A 23,174-nucleotide genomic window follows, 5' to 3' on the forward strand; every position below is an offset into this window, starting at 1 on the left:
AGATTTAGATATGAATTAAACTTGAGTCAAGATTTGAAAATATAAAGGTCATTTATATGAAAGAAGTCAATCTTTTTCTGATTGTCTTGCTTTTGACTCGTTATTAAAATCTAAAATAACATAATCAGACTAGAGTCATGTTCACTTCATCAGAGTTTGATCAAACTCTTTCAGAAGTGAACATGACTTTTGATGTTTTAGCTAATAATTTGATTGCCTTTTATTTATTAGCTCAAACATCAAAAGTTGATGAAATTTGGTTTGAATTCGATAATGTCATTGGTTCAGATTATTCATTTTTTGATTCTGAGGTGAGCTACCTCGTATCAGAAGTTCATGTTGTCAAGATACCACATGGTCTTGGAATTATTTTTGAATGCATAATAATTTCCTTCTTCAGTTTTGTGGCTAAGGTGGTATTGGATTGGGCCATTTTAACTTGCTGTTTTTTTGTCTTTTCTAGGCCTAAACTTCTTGTAATGATACCTTTAATCTAGTTCTGAAAACTATATATCATTGTGAAAGAGATCAGGTACTTCTTTGCATTTTTCATTTTACTTTCCTCAATAAGACCCTTTAACCACAAGCAATGTTGCAGGCTAAACTGATTTTTTAAAACTCTGCTTCTTTTATTTTGTTTTTACTCATTTTCCCAAAATCAAATTGGCATGCTTCAAGGATGTAATTCAGTAGTTTCTTCTCGATTCGTCCATGTTTTACTGATGGGCAGATAGGATCTGTTTGTTCGAAATCAGATCAAAAGAATAATTTTTTTAAATGACTTTGAGTGTGATCTGATAGACCCAAAATGTGGTGTGCAATCATACATATTTTAAAGTCATTTTGGGTCACTTTATATGTATTATCTTCAAATTTACAATAATTTCATAACAAAAAATATGTTTAAATCATTTTTAATATGATTAATGCTCTTTTTAGTATGTCATTCATGTTGTTGCAGGTGTGAAATTAAGGTTGAAAAAAAAAAAAAAATGGGAGAAGGAGCAAAAAGAAGAAAATTTACATGTATAATAAATAAATAAATAAGGGGTTTATTTAATGCAACCAGCTAGGGGCTGACCAGGTTAAGCAGGCCCCTAGCCGGCCACACGCAGTCGAGCGCAAGGCACTCAAGCCCGCCTATAGCCAGCATGGCGGCAACTGGCCGCACACACCCAGCCTGGTGCCATAGAGGCTCCCATGGAGGACCACCATATTCCCTTAGAGATGGAGTCGTTCTAATTCAATATTGGATATATATCTCAAGTTTTACATCGTCTCATTTTCAAAATCATCCAATATGGGATTATATACCCATGTTCTTTTTAACCTTATGCCGAGCTGGGCCAAAAAACAGCAAGATCAATTGCAGTCCGTTGGGTCGCGATTTTATGAAATGTTAAAAGAAACCATGACCGGGCTTCAAGCCAACCTGACCTAGAGCGCGTGTCATGTCGGGCTTTTTCTTAATAGTCGGATATGATCTCAGCCATCCAATCTTCTTAAAGAAGATCAGACGACGAGATCTGCTTGTTTTATTTAATCAATTTTTATTTTCTTTTCTAAGGCTCCTACTGGTTGTTGCGGATGACGCGGACGCGGGACCCTTTGGCTGATGAATCAGAGGGAGGAACGATGATGAGGCAGCTGACAGGGTGGCTGACGTGGCCCAACGAGGTACACCAACTTAATCTAGGTCCACAGTTGTGATTTAATCGTAGCTATCAGATCCAGATGAGAGGAATCAGACGACCATGTGCATCTCCATCCATCCTCACCCCTAGCCGTTGACCCCGCCTGCCGGACATCAATTTTTGGCTGGTGGGGGGGGGGGGACCTTCAGGCCATCCAACGCCCCTGAGGACCCCTAGGGTCGTCCCCCTCCATCGGACGGCCTGGGAAGTCTGTCCCTAGCTGTTCAAGGGGGTTTAATGGCCCTAATTTTGCATCTTTTGACACAATCATTGTAGACAGTAGAAGACCCTTGTCGGGCTCGTCTGGCCAAGTCGGAGAAGGTGATAGCGCCGAAGAGGCTCAACCAGCTCAAGAAAGTATCAGAGAAGGTTTGGAGCAGCCTGGATTAGCGCCAGGACGAAGGAGATGAGCAAATGAGACTGCACACCGAAGCTAGGCGCAGTGATCGACACCGCCGCCCTTTCTCATCGAATCAGGGATATTCACGATCTTTTATGGGTTTCTTCAGTTGATTTCTATGTTTTCACTTATCCTAATGCTTGATTTCATTCACAGTTAGAGATTGATCAATGTTCTTCATGTTTTCTTCACCGCACTCTCTGTGAGGCATTTTAACAAACACTTTGTGTGGATTTGAGTTTTTTTATCGATTCATATAAGTTTGCTTTTATCAACGTTATAAAAATCTAAAACATATAATGAATATACACCCCAATCTCTCTCGTGCATTCTGTTGAACACATGAGATGCGTTCGACAAAACTACCCGTTAGCTACCATTTTCTAATATAATAAATAAATAAATAACTTATAAAATAAATGTATTAATTATATAATAACTAATTAGTTATTATATCTAAGTAACCTGATGCCGAGCTGGTTATTATACCTAGTTATTATATCTAAGTAACCTTATGAACATATTTTAATTAAGAAATTAAACTTCTATAACATTCTATAAAATATATGCTCTTAATATCTCTATATCTATCTAGCGACTTACTTTATTATATTATAACTAGATAATCATTTACTCTCTGTAGCCATCTAATTCTTAAATTCTTAGTATATCTAAGTACTTCTCTAGATGTCAAGTTTCTACTCTATTCTTCTTCTTTATTCTATTAAAATAATTATTCTTATTAAGTATCTCCTTACATCTTACTAAGAACACAATTACTCTTCTCTAACCACTTAAATCTTAATAATCATTATTATTATCCCTGTCTACTATCTAGTTCTCTTATTAACCGAAGATTTCCCCTACTTATTAACTACTTATTTCTTCTCATGCTTATTACCTTTAGTATTATTATTGCTTATTAACAAATAACTCAATTATTAAATAAATCTATGAAGGCCAGTCCTTGTGGAGACGACCTTACTCCAACTATACGTTTGAGTGAGCTTTATACTTTTATCAAATTTATTTGATTGTAGGCAAGTTAAAATTGCAATGACATGAAAAGCTGACACACAGTTTACCTTCATCATGATCTGATTAGGTAAATCAATCAATTGACTTTGCCATATCAATTCAGTTTATAGGATTGGGTCAACAGATTGCATTGCATATTAGATCAATAAATCAAATGGGCTGATGGCAAATCGGATCACTCGCACGATGTCATGCTTCAGTTCAAGAGAAACTTATGTGATGTCATTGAAGACCATAGAAAACATCTACGCAATACTCATTTCTTGAGACATCTAGAGAGGTTTCATCATAAAGTGTATGCTGCCTTGAAGGCCAAGGGGGGAGGAGTGCCAGCAATAGGTCAATAGCTGACTACTTTGACACAACAGGTGGTTAGAAGCAGTATCATACTTGCCGTACAGTAGAGTATAGATAAAAAGAACTGGTGCATTTCACATGTCTTTCCAATTTGTTGCGGGCAATTATTAGGAATAAATACTTCATCAGAATTGTCCATTATATTGCACAAGTAGACAAATATATCCTATCATTGTGGGCTATCAAACAAAATTCACATACATTTTACAAGTATATGAAGAAGAGCATATAAAGAAAACTCACCGACATTGCATGTGCATCACTGACATTCGATGCACAAACTTCAGAGAAATGAGGTGAGCCTGTGTCTAGCATATGCTATTTGAAAGGCCCCCACACTAGGGGAAATATGAGTTCAAGCATCCTCCAAGGTTTGGTAGAGTTTAAGCTGAAGCATCGTGGGCTACCAAACTAGAGAACGGTTCCCTTAGACTACCTGATAAGGTGGAATTCAATGTATGAGATGTGTGTTGCCAATGTTGAGAAGAGGGATGTTCTTGAAATCATGTCATTGAATATGTTGAAGAAACCTGCGTTGGTTGACAAGGATTGGAAGATGATCAATGATTTCTCATGTATATTGCAGCCCCTTGTAATGGTTATCAAAGTCGCCAACAACAAATGAAGCTATTGTTACCATCGTAGATATAATGAGACGTCTCGACAATGTTCGGCATGGTATCAGAGATACGACTATGTTTCAAGTAGATAGTGTCTTATCATCACGATAACAAATGACTGTCTACAACACTCATTTGGCAATGAAGACCAATATGACTATATGCAACAATCCTCAATTGTAACCAGGCCTTCAGTGTTGCTGGACTCATTGATCCATCCATGATGCTATAGTTAGTTGACCATGGCTATGAGGATGAAGTCATATCTTCTTAACTTTGTATGGTGTCACTATTAATCATAGCATGGTTAGTTTAATTTCTTCTAGATGTTTGTGTCAAGCTTAGATAACTACATCTTTTTTAAGTGAACCACTCGACGAGTGGTAGCCAGATGCATCCCTTGCTGATTCCGTGCATGAGCTAGATGTCTTTATTAGCTCTCCTCTTATTAAGGGGACAGAACCATTTCACTTGTGGAAGGTTACATGTGAGCACTTGTACCCATGATTATCTGTGGTTGCGAAGGAGTTTGTGTCAGTCTTGGCGACAAGTGTGCCGTGAAAGAGATTTTTCTCCATCGATCTTACCGTCATCAACTACAATCGATCCAGGTTGACAATAGAGAGCATTGAACTACCTATGCCACTGAAGTGTTGGTGGGGAGGGGATGACAACATCAATAATGATACCGAAAATGAATATAAAGGTAATGACGGGGACCTGAAGGTTCATTTAGCTGACCCTCTTTTCTTTGCTTCAGCATGTTGAACGTTTTAACACCAATATTTCTTGTATTGATCATGACGTGCGAATGCATTTCACCTTTATTTTCGTAAAGGTATATTTTGTCATTCATTTCTATTGTCTCCATTTTTTTCTCATAAATACTATATAAAAACTTCATGCCCACATTGAACCTACTATTCTTTAAATATTTAGCATAATGCCCTAAGTTTGACTAACACTATAATTATTATGTAGGTAGTGGTGGAATCCAATATTTTTAAATTTAATTTGTCACTCGTAAATATTTTATAAAATACTTCATGCCCTCATTAAACTCAATGTTCTTAAAATAGAAAACATAATGGTCCTAAGTTTGACTAACATTATAATTATCATGTATGTATTGGTGGAATCCAATCATTGAAATTTTAAGTTTTGTCTCATAAATATTTTATAAAATAATTCATGCCCACAATAAACTTAAAGTTCTTACAAAATAAAACACAATGCACCTAAGTTTGTCTAACATTATGATAATTGCGTAGGTTGTGGAGGAATTCAATAATTGTAAATTTAATTTGTGTCTAATAAATATTTTATAAAATCATTCATGCACACATTAAACGTAATGTTATTAAAATATAAACATAATGCCCCTAAATTTGAGTTACATTATAATTATTATCTAAGTAGTGGTAGAATCCAATTGATATGAAAATAATTTCACACCAGTAAATATTTAAAAAAACGTTATTTATCTGCAGGATATTTGATTATGCTTATTTGAATATTTTGCACTTTAATGTTCTTCTATCAGCAACATAAAATTTCAAAATCATAATAAAGTTATTCCTTTGAGCAAATTTGTGCTATGTACAGAATCATAATAACCTTCCCTAATCCTCTGCCTTCATTAAGTATAGAATTAGAGATGAAATTAATTAACATAATTTCCTATTATGAGTTTAAATAAATGCTGGGCCAACTGCTATTTTTCTAAGGAAGAAGAACAAAGTCCGAATCTTCCCGCCATTGCTTGAAATCATGGAGAAGGGCTCCTCCAGAGATCCAGGAAGAAGCGACCCAGATGAAATCTTGGCCGAAATCCAAATGGGTCACGACGCTTTTCTCAAATTCGTGGATTACGCGATCTCAGAGCTATCGCCATTGAAGGAGGAAGGGAAATCTGTTGTTGGCGAGATTGATAGCGTAGTCATTGATGAGGGGAGTAGTCCGTCTTGGAGTTGGGTGGTCTCTCGCATGCTCAAAACCTGCCTCGCTTACTCTAGCGGAGTCACGCCGGCCATCATTCTCTCCGAGCTCTTCCAGGTTACTCACTCGGGCTTTCTAGTTCTCAGAGCTTGGCATGTGAATCAGACCCTTTTTTTGATTGAAAATGCAATATTGATGCGAGTTCTTCACTTCTGGCTGACCGGGTTTTCTATTTTTGAGAACTTGGATTTTAATTATACCCGTGTTTTTATTGGAATTGAGATGCTGATGCGAGTTCTTAACTTCTGGCTGACCGGGTTTTCGATTTCTAAGAACCTGGATTTTAGTTATACCTGTGTTTTTATTGGAATTGAGATGCCGATGCGAGTTCTTCACTTCTGGCTGACCGGGTTTTCCATTTCTCAGAACTTGGATTTTAGTTTTACCCGTGTTTTTATTGGAATTGAGATGCTGATGCGAGTTCTTCACTTCTGGCTGACCGGGTTTTCTATTTCTCAGAACTTGGTTTTAATTAAAATGGAGATGCTGATGCGAGTTTTCCCGTTCTGCATCAGATATATTCATATCTGGGAAAGGCTGACGAGAAGTTCTTTCAAAATTCACGGTTTTTTTCAGTGAGTAGCTCTACGAATGAACGGGCTAGAGCAGGCTAAACCAATAGGGAAAAATATTGTGAGGGGACTAGAGAAGGCTGCGATCTTCGTCCTAATGAGATGCACTTTTTTACCATTATGCGTCCAATATCTAAATCATTTTTAAGGTTTTGCCTTACTTTTTCCATGTCAGCAAATGATTTGAAATATCTACGGTCTTTTGCTGAAAGGTTAAATTCAAGTAGAAATGATTCGAAGAAAACTTTACATTACACCATTTCCAAAACCAATGATCTGATGATTTTTATATGCAAAGAACAGGATTTCCAATCCTAACAGGAAAATGAGCGAAACAAATATTCAATTTAAGTGAGTGACATAATTCCATACTCGACTTTAGGAATAACATATGGAATGCTGTGGAAAGCCGTCTTCAATTAGAGTTATATCTACGTCTTGGAGGAAGATCTTTCACATCTTTCAAGATCCACCATACAATATGGGGTTAAAAAACAAAGATATGAGATCCATTTAAGTCCCCATGATTTTGTTAGGCCTTCTTCTCTCTTGAACAAGTTTCACATCATTTTACATAATCTTATTGAAAAGTCTACGTGATTCTTTTTCTCTGAGGTTAAGCTCATCTGCTTCCTGACATAATTGCCATACCATTGCTCTTATTTGGGGCACAACTTGTATGTTTAATGTCTTGTAGGCGTGGAATGAGCAAAAGAGGTATCATTCTTCTAGAAGGAGTCTTGCACACATGATTCCCTTGGATAAGCGACGAAGACGGACAAGATTGCCAAACACGGTTACCATTGATGCAATTTATGAAAAGGAGTTCTTGTCAATAAACAGCATTCTGGAAGCAGTCGTGCTCAAGGTTTATGTCCTGCCAGGTATTTTCATCATCCAAATCTGCTGCCATGTGATACGAACCTTGATCTAGGCTCGTATCAGAAGGAGGGTAGAGGACGAGGCGGGGTAGAAGTTCCCGGGGTAGAGAGGAGAAACGGGAATGATCTGAAGAAGGGTCGAACGGATGGGGCAGGGATCGACCGGGGACGGGCCGTGTGAAGACGCGGTGAGGTAGAGACGATCACGAAGGCCGGGGATCATTGAGGGAGAGAGGGAGACCAGATGTAGACGAGGAGAGGGAAGACAAGAACACTACTTCATTCTTCTACTTCTTGGCTGCCCTCCTAAACGGAGGGCATCCCTATTTAAAGGAAATACATAATAGCCAAATGACTGAAATGCCCCTATGGGCTAACATGAAGAAACTACCCCCAGATAGGTTGAGGATCCTATCACCTTGAGACCCAAGTGATTCCATTGTTTTTTAGTGGGTAATGAAATTTAATTATTTCAATTTTTTAGTGCATTACGATAAACACCCAAAATGGAGAGGAGGGTTCACCGTCCAGGATGAACTCATCATCATCAACCAAAAATATGATCATGATTGTCAAAAGCCTTATTGGTGATGACGATTTCATCATCCTCAGCATCATCTTGACACAGACGAACGACAAGGGCGATGACGACTCATCATCATTGTCTCGTCGTCCTCACTAATGACAAGAAGCTCAGAATGGAGAGACAATAGAAGGCTGGTCATATGGCTGGCATATCAACCGCACGATCTGCCAGAAGGCCGATGGCAGCAGCAGGCTGAAGCGGCGGTGACAAGTCAAGTGGGTTTCTCTTCCATCATCTGGATCATCATCATTGTCCTCGTCATCATGCTCCTCTAAGATGAGGATGACATCTCGGTTATCATCATCCTGTCATGGACAAAGGACAAGGACAGTGATGACTCATCTTTCTCCGATAAGCTGGCAATGATGATTTTATCATCATTATCCCAGTCAGAGATGAGCGACTGAGACGATGAAGACTCACCATCATCTTGTTGTCATCATCATTAAGGATGGCGAACCCCACACAAAATCTTTTACATTTGTATTAGTGAAATAAGAATCGTTTGCCTTTGTTGCATTGTATCTTTGATCAAATAACTTGACTATATAAATTTGTAAATACATCTTTCGCTTAAAATCTTGGGTGCAGATCTACACTAACCTCGAACCAAGATTGTAAACGAGAAATGATAATATGAACAGTGAAAGAAAGATGTCAGAAGTAGAGAAAACGACCTCTATCATTTTTACTTTCAGATAGTCATTTTAATTCTATTTAGTCCTGTTTGGCAGGAACGGACATTTACATGCTGAAGTTAGGAGATTTTTGGAGTTCTTGTACGATTGATTTATATCTCCACCGGAGGTATGGTGTTTGAAGGTCATTCACCCTATGAAGAGTTATAGAAATGCCTTGAACATCCTTTTTCTTTGATAGATATCCTTTTTACTAATGACAAAAGCTGCAGCTCATGAAAATGTTCATCAGCTTTGATTAGGCATCCTTTATTTGGTGCGACTTGTCTGAAAATGATTTTTGATGCCAGATACTACAACTTGGTGCATCCCGAGCATGGGATTTTCAAGGAGGGGCGAGAAGTCTTTCTTACTGGATGTTGCCTCCGGACCGGTGCAACAGGATCTGGTTATTTGCGGCTTTTGCCCACAGAGTACCTCCTAATATTGCTGGATGAGGTAGCCCACATCCAGGACTGTTAATTATTTTATGTATTTTCGTCTCTTGTTTTTGCTGTCTTGCATTATGAATGGGAATTAGTATAGTGAGATTCATCTTGTAATTTTAAGTCATGTTTAAATTATTACATATTAAAATGGAGACATTTATTTTGTCTTTTCTTCCTCACTCTCTCCAGCGGCTGAACTTTCCCACAGAGGGAAATTATATTGAGACCATAATCTCTAGATGTGCTTTCCAATGGATGGGATTATGACTCTAGATGACAGGCATGAGTTTGAAAGAATTGGTGTGCATAACCCTGACGCCTTTCATGAATTTTCTGGAGCATGCATAAAAGATGGAATTGGTGCAGTGGTGGAAATGAGAACGACAGTTGGCCTTCGAGTCGTGAGGAATGTATCTGCTGAGGCTGATTAAATTCTACAACTTCTACAAGCACCGTAATCTTTCAGAACACACTCCCTATGCAGAACCAGTTAGACCTTCACTAGGAATTGTGGAAGGATTCAGGACAAACTTGATATCAAAGGGCAGTTACATCCCAGACACTACACCTATCAACAAGCAACCTCTATGCTGGCAAGTATGCTAGACGGTGGCAGAAATCCAAGAGTGATAGCAGCGAGGCCTGTGCTTTTTCCGTGCAGGGATTTTTGATAAATATGCTGTTTATTTTAGCCTTCGATTATGAGGGTTTTTATATTTAATGAGAAAAGTCAAACAAGGGGTTGGTCACGATGTGTTCTGAAGTTGGATCTATGTGCAGAAGAAATCCCAGAGTACAAGGGTCCAGTCATGAGGCCTGGCACACTCTCTCTCTCTCTCACTGGTTGTGACTCCTTTCTCTCTCCCACGCGCTGCAGAGGAAGGTTTCCTCAGTAGAACAGTGACCCTTGCTTTGGCGATACTTTGTCATTCCCTAATCATTTCTGTTCTCCTCCCTGACCCTAGGAGGCGGATTTCAAGGAGGTTATCAGCTAGGGGTCATCTGGTCCAAGAGAGGGTTCAGCAAGGATGAGGTTGGCTAACAAAATTGGAGGCCTACGCTATAAAAAAGGAGTTTTGGAAAAAAATAAGGGGTGGGAAATAGACGGCCATCTGATGCCTGATACGGATCTCACTCCGACATACTTAGAGAGAATGACAAAGAGGAGTCGTCTCACCATTGTCACGTCAAATGACGAAAGAGGAAATGAATAGGCAAGGACCCCACCTGTAAATAAGGAAGAGAGACCATTTGAACACCTTCTTGGATATTGGCGGTCACGACAATGGGCTAAGTGGGAGATACTCCTCAGAGGAAGATAAGAGCCATCTGCGTCGTCTCGATCTTTTCTCCTCACTCCACCTCTTTTTCTCCAACTGCATTCTTCCCACACATTGCTTGTGTTCTGTCCTCATCAGTGACTGTTGTTGGATAGCATTTCTAAATTTAGAAATTCCTTGTAATCTCTGAATTTCAAAGTAGTGTTTCTTTTTGTCAATTGCTACATCAATATCATCCTGGGAGCATATCAATGCCTCAGTCGGAATTAAGGATTTGGATGGTCTTGAGTATTCTAGAACCCTATCAGAAGAGGAGGAAAATGAGCAGCGCGGGTGCATGTTGATGATAGCAGAGAAAGATATGGTGCAGATGAATTGGAGACAAAGGTCAAGGCAGCCGTGGCTGAAGGAGGGGGATGCTAACACAAGGTTCTTCCGTCTCATGGCAAATTGCAATCAGGGCCATTGGTGCGACCTTTCTCAAAGGAAGAGATTTGGGTTGCCAGCAAGGATCTGAACAGGGAATGGACTCCAGTGTTCTTTTTAAGTCATCAAAGGGCTGGTGGTTTCCCAATGTGCTTTTTTAGGGCATTTTGGGAGTTGTTTAAGGCATAGATAGTAGCCACCGTCAAGGAGTTCCGGTGAGGATTAACGACACCTATCTGGTATGCTGCCAAAGTGTCAAAGGGATGCGAGTGTTGGTGAATTATTCTTAATTCTCTGTCTAACTCTTAATACCTTATCATAGCAAAGGTCTTGGAAAACAGGCTAACAGTGGTGATTGGGGAGCTCGTTAGGCCATTCTAATCAGCATGCATTCTAGGCTGACAGTGGGTGAATTCTGAAATGCTTTTGGATCTCAAGCTGTATCCGTCTTAGACCCCCAATTTATTGCATCTGGCGGATCTTGGATATTCCTCTTCCTCTCCTATTGATCTTTCAAATCCTATTTTCTCTGTCCTGATAGAGACTTCTGACATTGCTCAGCTTTGTAAATGTTTTTTTCTCACAGGACAACGATGAAGATGCGATGCTTCTGGGTGCGCAATTCTGTTCAGATACATTTTCTTCAATTTCTGCAAACGATTTTAAGCAGGGCACTTCCTACTCTTTCTACACAAGGTAAGAATATCTTGGTGTTTGCAATAATGACTCATGTTTTATGTTGAGCTTTGGGATAACCTTTTATGTAAAACCCTCAATCATTGAATTTGAAATTTTTACATGGCTACCCTTTGCTCGCCCATTTTATGTGAATATTTTATCTTTTGATTATTTCTGCAAACATATTCTTTGGTATGCTCACCAAATACAGGCGATGATTAGGTTCATAGTACGATATATTCCAAGTTCCTTTTACTTTTTTATTTATTTAATGTTCAATACTTTTTGCACCTTTTTATGAATGAAAATTAAACATTTTCGTTAGATTCAGGCACTTACCAACTCTGCTAAAAGCCATAGCTGATACCAAGGTCGCTACTTTTCATCTTCTAGCAGGATTTTGTTCTTCAGCAATTCCCCACAACACCTACTGCTGGCCTACTTCTGGCCCAAACATGTAGCATGTTGCTTCTGTGATTTGAATGTGCGACCTGGTTCTGATTCCATGTTGGATTCAAGCGTCTAACAACTGGAGAGCTATTGCTGATAGCAAGAGTGCTACTTTTCATCTTTAAGCAGGATGTTTTACTTCAACAATTTTGTGACGCATCAATGGCTGAGCTCTTATTTTCTATTCGTCAAAGATAACTGGCTGAGAGCCTTACATAATCGGGTTGTATATATACATTTATCTGATAAGCTGTCCATACTACATAAATGAAGCAGTTGAAAGTACACCTGTAGGAAGTAAATATACATGGGATGCCGAGTTTCAATTGTATGTTGGTTTCTTTAACATATGAGGTGCGTAAATATTTTCTTTTATTCCATCCGGTTGAGATACTCGAACTGGCTCTTTAGAGCAGTGTTGGCTGACAGATCTGTATGCCTCTCGTGATTGGATCTCCACGGTGCTTGTGTATTATGTTCTGTATTCTCTAATGTGAAGTGATCCACGTCAATGTAATCCGAATGGTCATATTGGGCAGGATCATGTAGAGTACCTCTATGCAGTTTTATATCTCAAATGCCATTTTAAAGTTTTCTATGATCCCTTCGACCCCAGAATAGGAGTACCGCTACATTATCACGAGTGGGTATCCAAACTGTTGGGTTTCAACTTTGAAATCGGGTTCAAGGCAGGAACGCACACTATAGTGGCAGACACTTTATCCCAATCTATGGCAGATAATCAACCACATTGCCACAGCATCTCGGTGACACATTGGTTAGATAGGCCAGTTCTGGATAAGGAGATTGACCAAGATCCCAAACTCTCCGATGTCAAACAAACATTTCTTTCTCATTTACCCACTACACCAAACTATTCTCTGCAAAACAATGTTCTTTTCTACAAAGGTAAAATGGTACTACCATAAATTCATATCTTATTCCCCTGGTCCTAAAAGAGTTTCACGATGCCAAAATTGGTGGACATGGAGTACTTTAAACTCATAAACTTATTGCACAACAGTTATATTGGAAGGGTATGAAAAAGAGAATCAAAGAATACGTCGCCGTTTGCCAAATTTGTCAGTGTTGCAAATCAACAAAACTCTCTCCCGCAGGGTTACTACAGCCACTCCCTATCCCTTAACATATATGGGAAGACGTGTCCATTGATTTCATTGGAGGATTACCAAAATCTGAGGGATATAACTCTATAATGCTAGTAGTTTGCAGGTCCAGCAAATATTGCCATTATGTGGGTGTTAAATACCCGTTCATGGCCCCCTATATTGCTAACATTTTTATTAAGGAAATTGTCAGACTACACAGAATTCCCCATTCTGTTGTTTCAGACAGAGGCATTTACTAGCTATTTTTGGAGAGAACTTCACAAAATTCAGGGAACAATGCTCAAACTCACTTCATCCTATCACCCTGAAAGTGACGGACAAACAGAGGTCATGAATAGAAGCTTGGAATGCTACCTACGCTGTTTTGTTTCTGAATATCCAAAGAATTGGCCACAATGGTTAGTATGGACAGAATATAGTTATAAAACTTCTTTTCACACGTCTAAAAAGTTGACACATAAAGTTATAACTACAAATATAGTTATTACAGTTCAAAGCTGTTATGGTTGAGATCCTCCTCCCATCATCCACTATGTTTCTCTACCTTGTCCTCTAGATTTGTTGGACTCCTTACAGAAAAAGACAATATCTTATCCAAATTACAATGCCACCAGACCAAAGCCCAAGCAATTATGAAAAGGAAATCAGATCAACATCGTCATGATATTGAGTTTCAGGTTGGTGATACTTGAAAATCTGACCATATATGATGAAATCTTTTGCCGAACAAATGTTGGAAAAATTAGCGCCAAAGTATTTGGCCCTTACACCATTGTAATAAAAACTGCACCTGTAGCATATAAACTGGACCTCCCCGAGACAGCAAATATTCACCCAGTTTTCCATATATCAAATTTACGCAAAGTTGTGGGAGATAATATTAACATTTTACCTGTCCCTGCTAACATTTCTAATGAATGGGAATGACATGTCTATCCTGAAGCAGTGATTAAAAGAAGTTTCTCCACAAAAGGGGTGCAGCATCTCATCAAGCGGAAGAATTTACCCAATTTTGAAGCGACATGGGAAGACGTCAGTGTCATTTCTTAACAGTTCCCTGCCTTCCTAAATTGAGGACAATTTGGACTTGGAGGGAGGGAGTGGTGATAAGAGTCTACCATGTACGTATCAGAGATCTAAATGTCGCTGGATAATGTAGGTAGAACGGTCAATGGAATAAGAGCCTATAAATAAAAGGCAGGAAGGAGATTAGAAAGGAGGAGATCTTGAAGTTAGTTGCAGCAGCAGCGGGCTGGAGAATGGGAGGTTCCCGATCCAGAGGGAGGATTATCGATCTGATACACTAGTTCGAGTTTCCCTTCCATCTTCTTGTTCTACTTTTGAGTCTCTTTTTTGTACTTTCTCAACTCTATCGCACATTTGATATTGAATCCTTGGAAGCATTGTTGGTTCTCAGCAACTCCACGCTGCAATCTTCTTATCAAGAACGGGGAGGCATAACAGACAGCAATCTATTTGACTGAATCTCCTGATATCTACCACAATCTGGTAAGGTCCTTACGAGGACTTCCCAAAGTTAGAGACATAGTCGTAATGCTTAGTTACGTGCAAGACACACCCGTGCCATTTCAAATGCAATAAGGAAAGAAGAGGTTTACTAAAAATGAAGCAGATTGTGAAGGAGGAAGGGGATATCAATTTCTTGAAGTCATTTGAAAGGGCTGGAGATCCTCCTGTCCTCGTGGAGAAGTCAATCTGACTGATCCTCAGATTTGTTAGAGAGGGGAGTATTGATCCAGACTCTCCAAGCCAGGTGGAATTTCTTCAGCTCAATCCCTGCAACACCCCCCGAGGGAGAGAGCAGCTCATTGTCACCATCTTATCTCTCTGTGTCTTCAGACTTCACTGCTCAAATTCACTGTTTCCAATCTTGATTCTTACAAACAATCTGGTGTTATACAGTCTTGATTCCTTCTGATTCTTACTCACCATCACTCTCCAATCAATTGATACATTCTCGTTTAGTTATGACAGTGGTATATTCAAGGGAGTCGTAACAGAATCTAGCGTCAGGTTTGCTACAACTCAGAAATCGTTTTATTGTCATTTTGAAGGCAAATTGGTTTCACCACCTGTCTATCATACCTGACAAGAAGCTGGCACATATATTGTCTCTTTACTCTCTACATTTTGTGCGTCACACTCTTTTTTGAGGCCAATAGAAGGCCCCCAATGTGCTCACTTTCCCTCTCAATCTATTTTCCCCTTAATTTCAGAGTTGTTCTCCAACTCTGAGTACTCTTTGTGCTGTGAGAGTTCCTCAGTGGTGCTTATAGTCTGAAGAGTTGTATCCAAGAGATTGTGGATTCAGGTGCAACTCTTGTGGATTCAAAGATCCTAGTTTCTGGTTCAGTAGATTCAGAGTGTTGACATTCTTGGTAGTTCAATGTATTGTGGATTTGAGTCGGGATGTATGTTGATTTGTCAGTGAGCATGTTTCAATTTTAAGCAATAGCTCAGACGTGATTAAATAATTACAGTTGTAAGATGTTTCCTTGTCGATAAAATTTTTTCTCATAATTAATTTTTTTGATTCAGTATTTCCTAAGCATTTCTTTATCCAGACACTGATTTTTTTTTGAAGAGAAAAAAGAAGACCACCGAAAAACGATGCTGAAAAAACTGATGAGTGCAAAAAACTGATACCTCCAATCTCTGATTGTGTAATTGATAGAAATGTTGAAGTTGGTCCTTTATTGAGAACTGGATTGTAAAAGTAAATTAAAAATTTAGACAAAAGATTAGGAAAATAGAAAGTTAATGAGATAAGCAGTGGCGGCTGCTGTCCTTGATCAGCACCTGTATCGTTTAGAAAGCATCTCATGCACTGATATGCCCTCTTCAAGGGGATACTGTATTGATCAGTCTTTCCACAGCATCTTGCGCTTCCTTTGCTTTTCCTTTATTAGCTCGCTAGTTCGTAATACAAAATACATATTCTTTCCTACTTCATTATGGGTTGGCAGGGTGGGGAAGACATGCTTTGAAAGAAAGAAAATCCTGAGTTAAGTTACAGAAATACGCCAATGGGGGTTTGGGGTCTTATTAGACAGACTGATATCCTGTTCTCTTACTTTTCTCTTACTGTTCCTTCATCTTTGTTTCCGTTCTAACCTGGGGTGTGAATCATCCACTTCTGTTATGCAGTCAATTTTTCATGTTGATTTTTGCAATAAATGTGTCACTGTAATAATTTTGACTCACTATAGGATTACAAACACCCAATATTTTTATGCATGATCGCTTCAGCAGATGACCGTTGCCATTATAATGTCCAGCCCATTGTGAAGCTGAAACTATTTTAGCTATTTTTAGTGGTCACAATGATGGTTATGCTTAATGTAACTATGTAAAGATATCTTTGTCTCTTCTGCTTCATGTGAATAATTAATGTTTGAAAAGTGTGCACCATTTACAATTTCCTTTCGTTGTTCGGTTACTAATGTTTTCTTTAGCCTTTTTTCTTCAGGGTTAAGTTTATTGAACAGGGTGAAATTCAGGCAAAGCCAGGCTACGTTCAAAGGCGGCGTATTACCCTTGTTGACTGTGATGGTATCAGTCAAGAATTTGTACTCTGGGGCGACCAAACTCTTCTCGGAAATCTCCTCAGGTTCATGGGTTCTCTATTCTTATCATCACCTAATGCCATTGGTGGTTTGCTGATTCTTGTCTTGTACTCAGTGTAGGGAGTATGCTTGCCTTGGAGAAACCCTTTCTTGGGACGCCAATTAACTGCGGCTTTGGGGAAAATGAGGGCATTACAGTCGAGTTTGGAAGTGCCACACAGTTATATCTAGTGCCTTTCGTTCAACCTGAAGAGCAGGTAACTTTGTATAGTCATGAGAAGGCCACTAGTGTCTTAGCTGTTATATCTAAAACAAATATTTCCAATGGCCTACGCAAAATCAAGTTATTTTCTTCAATTCCTCATGATGTTGGATTCTTCTATCCAGGTTTTCATTGCCTCCACCCAGTCTAGGTCGCAAAGATCTAGTATGCCTTTTGCTGCTGCCTGGAGTAAGGATCTTAAAGATTCTCAAGTAACATTACTCTGTGATTCAGAAGGTTCTGTGGACTTCAGAAACTATCAGGATCGAGTAAGCATACAGTAGCCTTATTCTTTTGAGTTTTCTTGAATTGAACTGGTGAATCCATAAAAAGTTACAAGGGGCAAGCCTGCATTTCTGAATAGGTTTCTGCACATCCCATTGTCATGGACAGTTCTAAAACATTCCCTCAATAACCATTGATGTTGACATTGATGTTGATGAACAGTTGATGATTGCACGTAAACTCCATCAGTGTTGATGGGCATCAGCACCAAAGTCAACAGTGAATAAGTTCTAAAACATTCCCTCAATAACCATTACGCTGGTTAACGTTGACAGGATGTTGATAAGATGTTTGCTGGCTAATAATCCACATCACTTTAATTCAACTATTGTCAGGGTGGATGACCTTGACCATTGATGGAGTATCGACGGGTGCCAAACCCTTTTTTCTAAGTCAGTGTTCTTTTCAAAGAATTAGTTCTCCTTGCATGCTAGACATTTAGGCCCTTGTTTCTCTGCTGTCTGTGCAGGTGTATGTTGTCGACCTTCGTGGGAAGATGACCCGGGTATGCCTTTATGGGCTTGTGAGGGACCTTCGCCGAGACACTGGGTCACCAGATTTCACCTATTCCTTAATGCTTGAGGATCCTACTGGAGTTGTTGTAATAAAGCTACATTTTTCTACGTGCTGGTACTTTCAACTTCTCTTCTTGACAGATATGTGGTTCAGATAATGTGGATTTCTATACATTTTTAGTTGATTGCTATTCGAGATGCCTTGTGTTGGTCACACCCTCCTTCCTATATGATATGATCCTATATCACAGGGGTATCTTCTGGCCTTTAATGTATTCAGGACATTTTGGTTATCTTAGGGAAATTTCCTATTAGTTATTGTAGCTCTCCTGGTGGGAGAGCAGACAAAATTGAAGTGCTGAAGTTGCCTTTTGGTTCAACCTCTCCATGGTATCACTTTCTCTCGTGGTTCACGAGACCTTGACTATCCAGTGATCCCTGCCTCCAGCAAACTCCAGATTTTTAACCAACTTGTCTCCAATTGATCTCTCTTCTATCCGTTCCTAGACAGGTACCTAAATCAAAGTCCTATCATAATACTTCTTCATTAATTTACATATCGTCAAGTTTTTTCATTATTTCATTCATTGTCTGAAAGATTCAAACTTTACCAAAGGTTTTCATTTTCAGTCCACTTATGTGTCATGCCCATGAGTTTTCATTTTCCTTTCAAATTGTCCTAAAGCATTCAAATTATTTTTTTATCCTTTCCTAAAAGATTATCTTTTTTAATAGCTTCATCTCTCCTGCCTTTCCTTCAGAGACTCCTCGTCTGGCCGCAGTGGCTCCCGCTGCTCTGGTTCCTGACAGGATCCCCATCCCCATCTATGGGCAGCCTCGTTTTTTCTCTTCTATGTGTTCCATTTAAATGTGGTGGCCCTCCCTCTAGGAGGGCAGCTAGGAAGTTATTACTAAGTTCAAGTTCCTTATCTTTTCTCCCTCAGCATCTCAGTACTGTCTGTCCCCTCTACAATCCTCACCGTTGTGATCTTCTCCTCGCTATCACATCTTCAGGCGGCTTGTCTCTGGTTGATCCCTGCCATTGGGTGACCTCTCCTCTCATCATTCTTGTTCTACTCCCCAACCCCAGGAAAATCTACACTTGTTGTCTTGGCCCCTTCCCCGATATGAGCCTACATCAAGGATCATATTGACTTCTTTGTCTCCTGAATTTTCTCTGCTTCCAAATCCTGAAAAAAAAAGTCTGGTCATGTCTACCTGTGTAGGTGGCCATTTAAAGAGGGGTCGCACGTACGGCCCTCCTCGTACATGACTCCAGGTGTTCCTTCGTTCTCTTGAGTCTCCCCCGATGCATTCTCATAAAGAATGTGTCAATACTCCCCTCTTGCAGATTCTGCTCGTTCTCAAGTCGGAAGGGGGGAAACTTATTTGTAATCTATCAGCTCGTTCCCATGTGGCTTCATCAGTTGTAAGATTGTCCACTTGACTTGTCCTTCAGGTCCCTGCGATGTTAGCCTTGTTTGGAGAACATCTTCTTGATACACCAGCCATTTCCAATCAGCTGTCAAAAATGAAGGAATGGGCTTAGCTGAATTGTTATTGGCCAAAGCTTTTTTGGGTAATGAAGCATGAAAAACTGGATGGATGGAAATATGACGAGGAATCTCTAGACGATACGCCTCTTTGTTAATTTTTTATGAATTCTATAGGGGACAAGAAATTCGTGCTCTAATTTTTCAATAGAACATCAGGCCTGAGATCTTATTCTGTATGTTTTTTTATTTTAAAGCCGTTTCTTACAAAAAAAGTAAACCATATTTCCCTCCTGAAAATTTTCATCTCATGGATACTTGTCTGTTTGGGCTTTTATTCTGGACTGGTGCTTTGCTTAGCGGGTTCCTAACATTGTGAGCATGTTTTCCCTTCCAACTAAGAATTTGTCAATGGACTCAGAATGAGATTTTGGTGATCCATATATCAGCAAGGAAGGTGGATCGGGGGTGCCAGCCGACTGCCCCTGTTTACTATTACTCTTCTTTGTTATTTCCTTTTCCCATGTTTTTTTATATTTGTTATTTCTTTTTTTAGACTAATGTTCCTACCTATGGGCCCAATACATGTATCTTATAACCTGGAATTTAAACCAGGCTTGAATAGTAAAAAGTGTAGGGCTTTCTTTTGTTCAAACAGAAGCTACGTTCTTGTCTAGGGTTTCCATCAATCTGCTGGAGACACCTGTGCTCATGGACGACATGGTATCAGAGTTGAAATCGTCGTACTGAGGTGTGTGTGTCCTGGTGAAGATCGTCCTGTGGCGTCTAAGCCTCTTCTTGCCATCCACGTTGTACTGACGGTTGGAAACGAGGTTAGCAATCTTTCTTCTGTCGCTTCTATTGTGGGATGACAACACCAGGATGGTTGTTGTCAAACGTTGTGAAGGTCGTGGAGGCCTAGTCATGGAGGTCACATGCTGTGAACGTGATACACGTGTGACTGTCGTCAATCTATTTTGTCTCATATTACCACTAGGTCAGCGAGGCTAGAACTCATTACTATAGAGAAGTCTGAGTTGCACGATATGCTGTCTAATCAACAGGGATCTGACTTATCCACTGTGATTAACCATTGTTAGATCATAAGGCCCAAATAACCCATGTATTACCGGGCCCATGTCTTATAAATGGGCCCGAGCAGAGAGGAATATGACCGTTGAGTCCAACGGTCATATACCTCCAACGGTCGATTGGCAGTCTCCAAAAAGGGGGGAACATCGTGTAGTATTGTTGTTGTGAAAAATAATATACATAGATTTTCTTCTTTCCACAAAATTTACCCTCTTGATAGTGAAGAAATCTCATGGTATCAGAGCAGCTATCAAAGGTACACCAAAGACGACAAGTTTCTTCTTCGAAATAGTTTCTATTTTTCTTCTCGATTCGGCGACGAGCTCCTCTAGCATTTGTTGGTGGCATCGTCCTGCAACGACTCCTGATTCGGCGACGATTTCGGCGCCCTTCGGCGACGATCTTGGCGGCATCTGTTTACAAATTCGGCGGAGTCTTCCAGCGACGATTTCTGCGACGACTCTTGCTTCGGCGACGATTTCGGCATTTTTCGGCGACGATTTCGGCGCCCTTCGGCGACGATCTCAGCGGCATCTGCTTGCAGATTCGGGGACGTCATCTTGCAGTATTCGGCGACGATTTCTGCTTTGGCGACGTTTCTCGACATTCGACCAGAAATTGGCGATTTTTGACGATATCGGTGATTCCAGACATTGGGATTTCGCGATATCTTGATTTCGCGAGCTGTCACAATTTACTTCCGGAGTTTTTTTATTGATTCGCGATCCACGCGTCTCAGAAAAAACTCTACGCTTGGGGCAAGCTACGACTGGTGCAGAAGAAGAGAGGAGTTGGCCTTTGTTTGGGTTCTTTCCTCTTTGAATCTGCACACGGCGACAGTATCTGATCAAAAGGTGTGTTTGATAGATCGAAAGACTATCGTGGAGAAAGATGAGAACAAAAGTATCCCTCTTTACTCAAAGAAACATCAAAATCTTAAAAATCAGCATGTACAGTTCTGGGTTTATAGGGCTCGGAGGAAGAGAATATGACCGTTGGATTCAACGGTCATATTAGGGCATAGACTGAGAAATAAGGAAAGTGGGTTGGGCCCATTTATAACACATGGGCCCAACCCTTACAACATGAAGCAATGCAATCTTGACTGGGCTTAATGGGCCCTAAGTGGGCCTCACTGTCTAACATCCCCCCGCAAGTTGGGAGTAGATGTTAAACATTCCCAACTTGGACACAAGTGCTTGAAACTGTGGTCCTGAAATGCCTTTGGTGAAGAGATCGGCAACCTGCTCTGTTGTCGGAAGATAGTGGGGAACAATGTACCCCTCATCGATGCTTTGTTTGATATAGTGTCTGGCTACCCGAGCATGCTTAGTACGTTCATGTTGGACCGGATTTTTAGCCATCGCAATGGCCGATTTACTATCTGAGTATAAGATCATCCCCTCTCCAGGGAACAAATGCAAGTCTTGGAGAATGCCCTTAAGCCACATACCTTCACATACGCCCTTTTTTAGTGCCCGAAGTTCGGCTTCTGCACTTGATAGCGAGACTTCCTTTTGCTTCTTACTGCGCCATGTTACAAGGTTTCCCCCAAGAAAACTGCAATATCCGGAGGTTGACCGACTGTCCTCAAATGAACCTGCATAGTCTGAATCGGTATACAGTACAACGGTGGGAGTGCCTCCTTTCTTGAAGAGTAGACCTTGACCAATAGAACCCTTAAGATATGCTAACACGCGATCAGCTGCCCTCTGATGAGATTCCCGAGGGTCAGTCATGAACTGACTTAAGGAATTGACTGCAAAGGCAATGTCGGGACGAGTATGATTCAAGTAGAGAAGTCTCCCTATGAGACGTTGAAATGAGTGCTTGTCCACGGGTGCGTCCTGCGCATGTTGTTCTGCTCGAAGCTTTATATTCACGTCAACGGGAGTGGCAACTGGACGACAATCTGATTTTCCGGTGTCCCTTAGCAAATCAAGGATGTATTTGTGTTGAGACAGTATTATACCTGACTTTGAGTAGGCCACTTCAATGCCCAAGAAATAAGTGAGGGGTCCGAGTGCTTTGATGTCAAAGGACTTGGCCAGATAGACTTCAAGTTTCTGAATTTCCATGGTGTCATTTCCAGTGATGATAATATCATCGACATAGACGAGAAGAATGCTGACTTTTCCATCCGGGTTGTGCTTAATGAACAATGTATGATCCCCCTCACTCTGACTATACCCTACTGCAGTCATAGTGTTAGAAAACTTACTGAACCAAGCTCGAGGGGACTGCTTGAGTCCATATATCGACTTTCTCAGACGACAAACCCGACTAACATCCTTGTCATCCAAGTATCCAGGGGGCGGCGCCATGTAGACTTCCTCCTCCAGTTCTCCGTGTAGAAAAGCATTCTTCACGTCATACTGGTAGAGCTTCCAATCGAGTATTGCTGCTAGGGCAATCAAGACTCTGATGGTGTTTAACTTTGCAACTGGGGCAAATGTTTCGGTGTAGTCAATCCCGTAGGATTGAGTGTACCCTCGTGCCACCAATCTGGCCTTCAGCCTGGCAATCGTACCATCGGAATGGTACTTTGGTGTGAAAACCCATCTGCTGCCTACTAACTTCTTCCCTGATGGTAGATGTACCATTTCCCAGGTATTATTTCTTTTTAAGGCCTGCATTTCCTCATCCATGGCTGTCTTCCAGTCTGGGGATGCCAATGCTTCCTTGACATTCTTCGGAGTAGTGA

The 23,174-nt window shown here is 40.2% G+C and overlaps 1 protein-coding gene across 2 annotated transcripts in view; it reads left to right on the forward strand.

The window, feature by feature from the left end:
- Positions 1 to 5,849: 5,849 nt before the first annotated feature.
- LOC144714301 (Nucleic acid-binding proteins superfamily) overlaps positions 5,850 to 23,174 on the forward strand; it is a 32,673-nt gene continuing 15,348 nt past the window's right edge. Inside the window, exons 1-9 of one of the 2 annotated variants that reach the window (XM_078589022.1) lie at positions 5,850 to 6,164; positions 7,377 to 7,563; positions 8,881 to 8,953; positions 9,135 to 9,282; positions 11,565 to 11,674; positions 16,713 to 16,867; positions 16,944 to 17,080; positions 17,211 to 17,354; positions 17,840 to 18,000. In XM_078589022.1, coding sequence (XP_078445148.1) covers positions 5,880 to 6,164; positions 7,377 to 7,563; positions 8,881 to 8,953; positions 9,135 to 9,282; positions 11,565 to 11,674; positions 16,713 to 16,867; positions 16,944 to 17,080; positions 17,211 to 17,354; positions 17,840 to 18,000 — 1,400 coding nt within the window. In that variant the 5' untranslated portion in view covers positions 5,850 to 5,879. Of the gene's footprint in view, positions 6,165 to 7,376; positions 7,564 to 8,880; positions 8,954 to 9,134; positions 9,283 to 11,564; positions 11,675 to 16,712; positions 16,868 to 16,938; positions 17,081 to 17,210; positions 17,355 to 17,839; positions 18,001 to 23,174 lie in introns of both variants that reach the window. The other variant, XM_078589023.1, reaches the window with a different exon arrangement.

The sequence above is a fragment of the Wolffia australiana genome, chromosome 17 (assembly GCF_029677425.1).
Source record: "Wolffia australiana isolate 7733 chromosome 17, ASM2967742v1".
NCBI lineage: Eukaryota > Viridiplantae > Streptophyta > Magnoliopsida > Alismatales > Araceae > Wolffia > Wolffia australiana.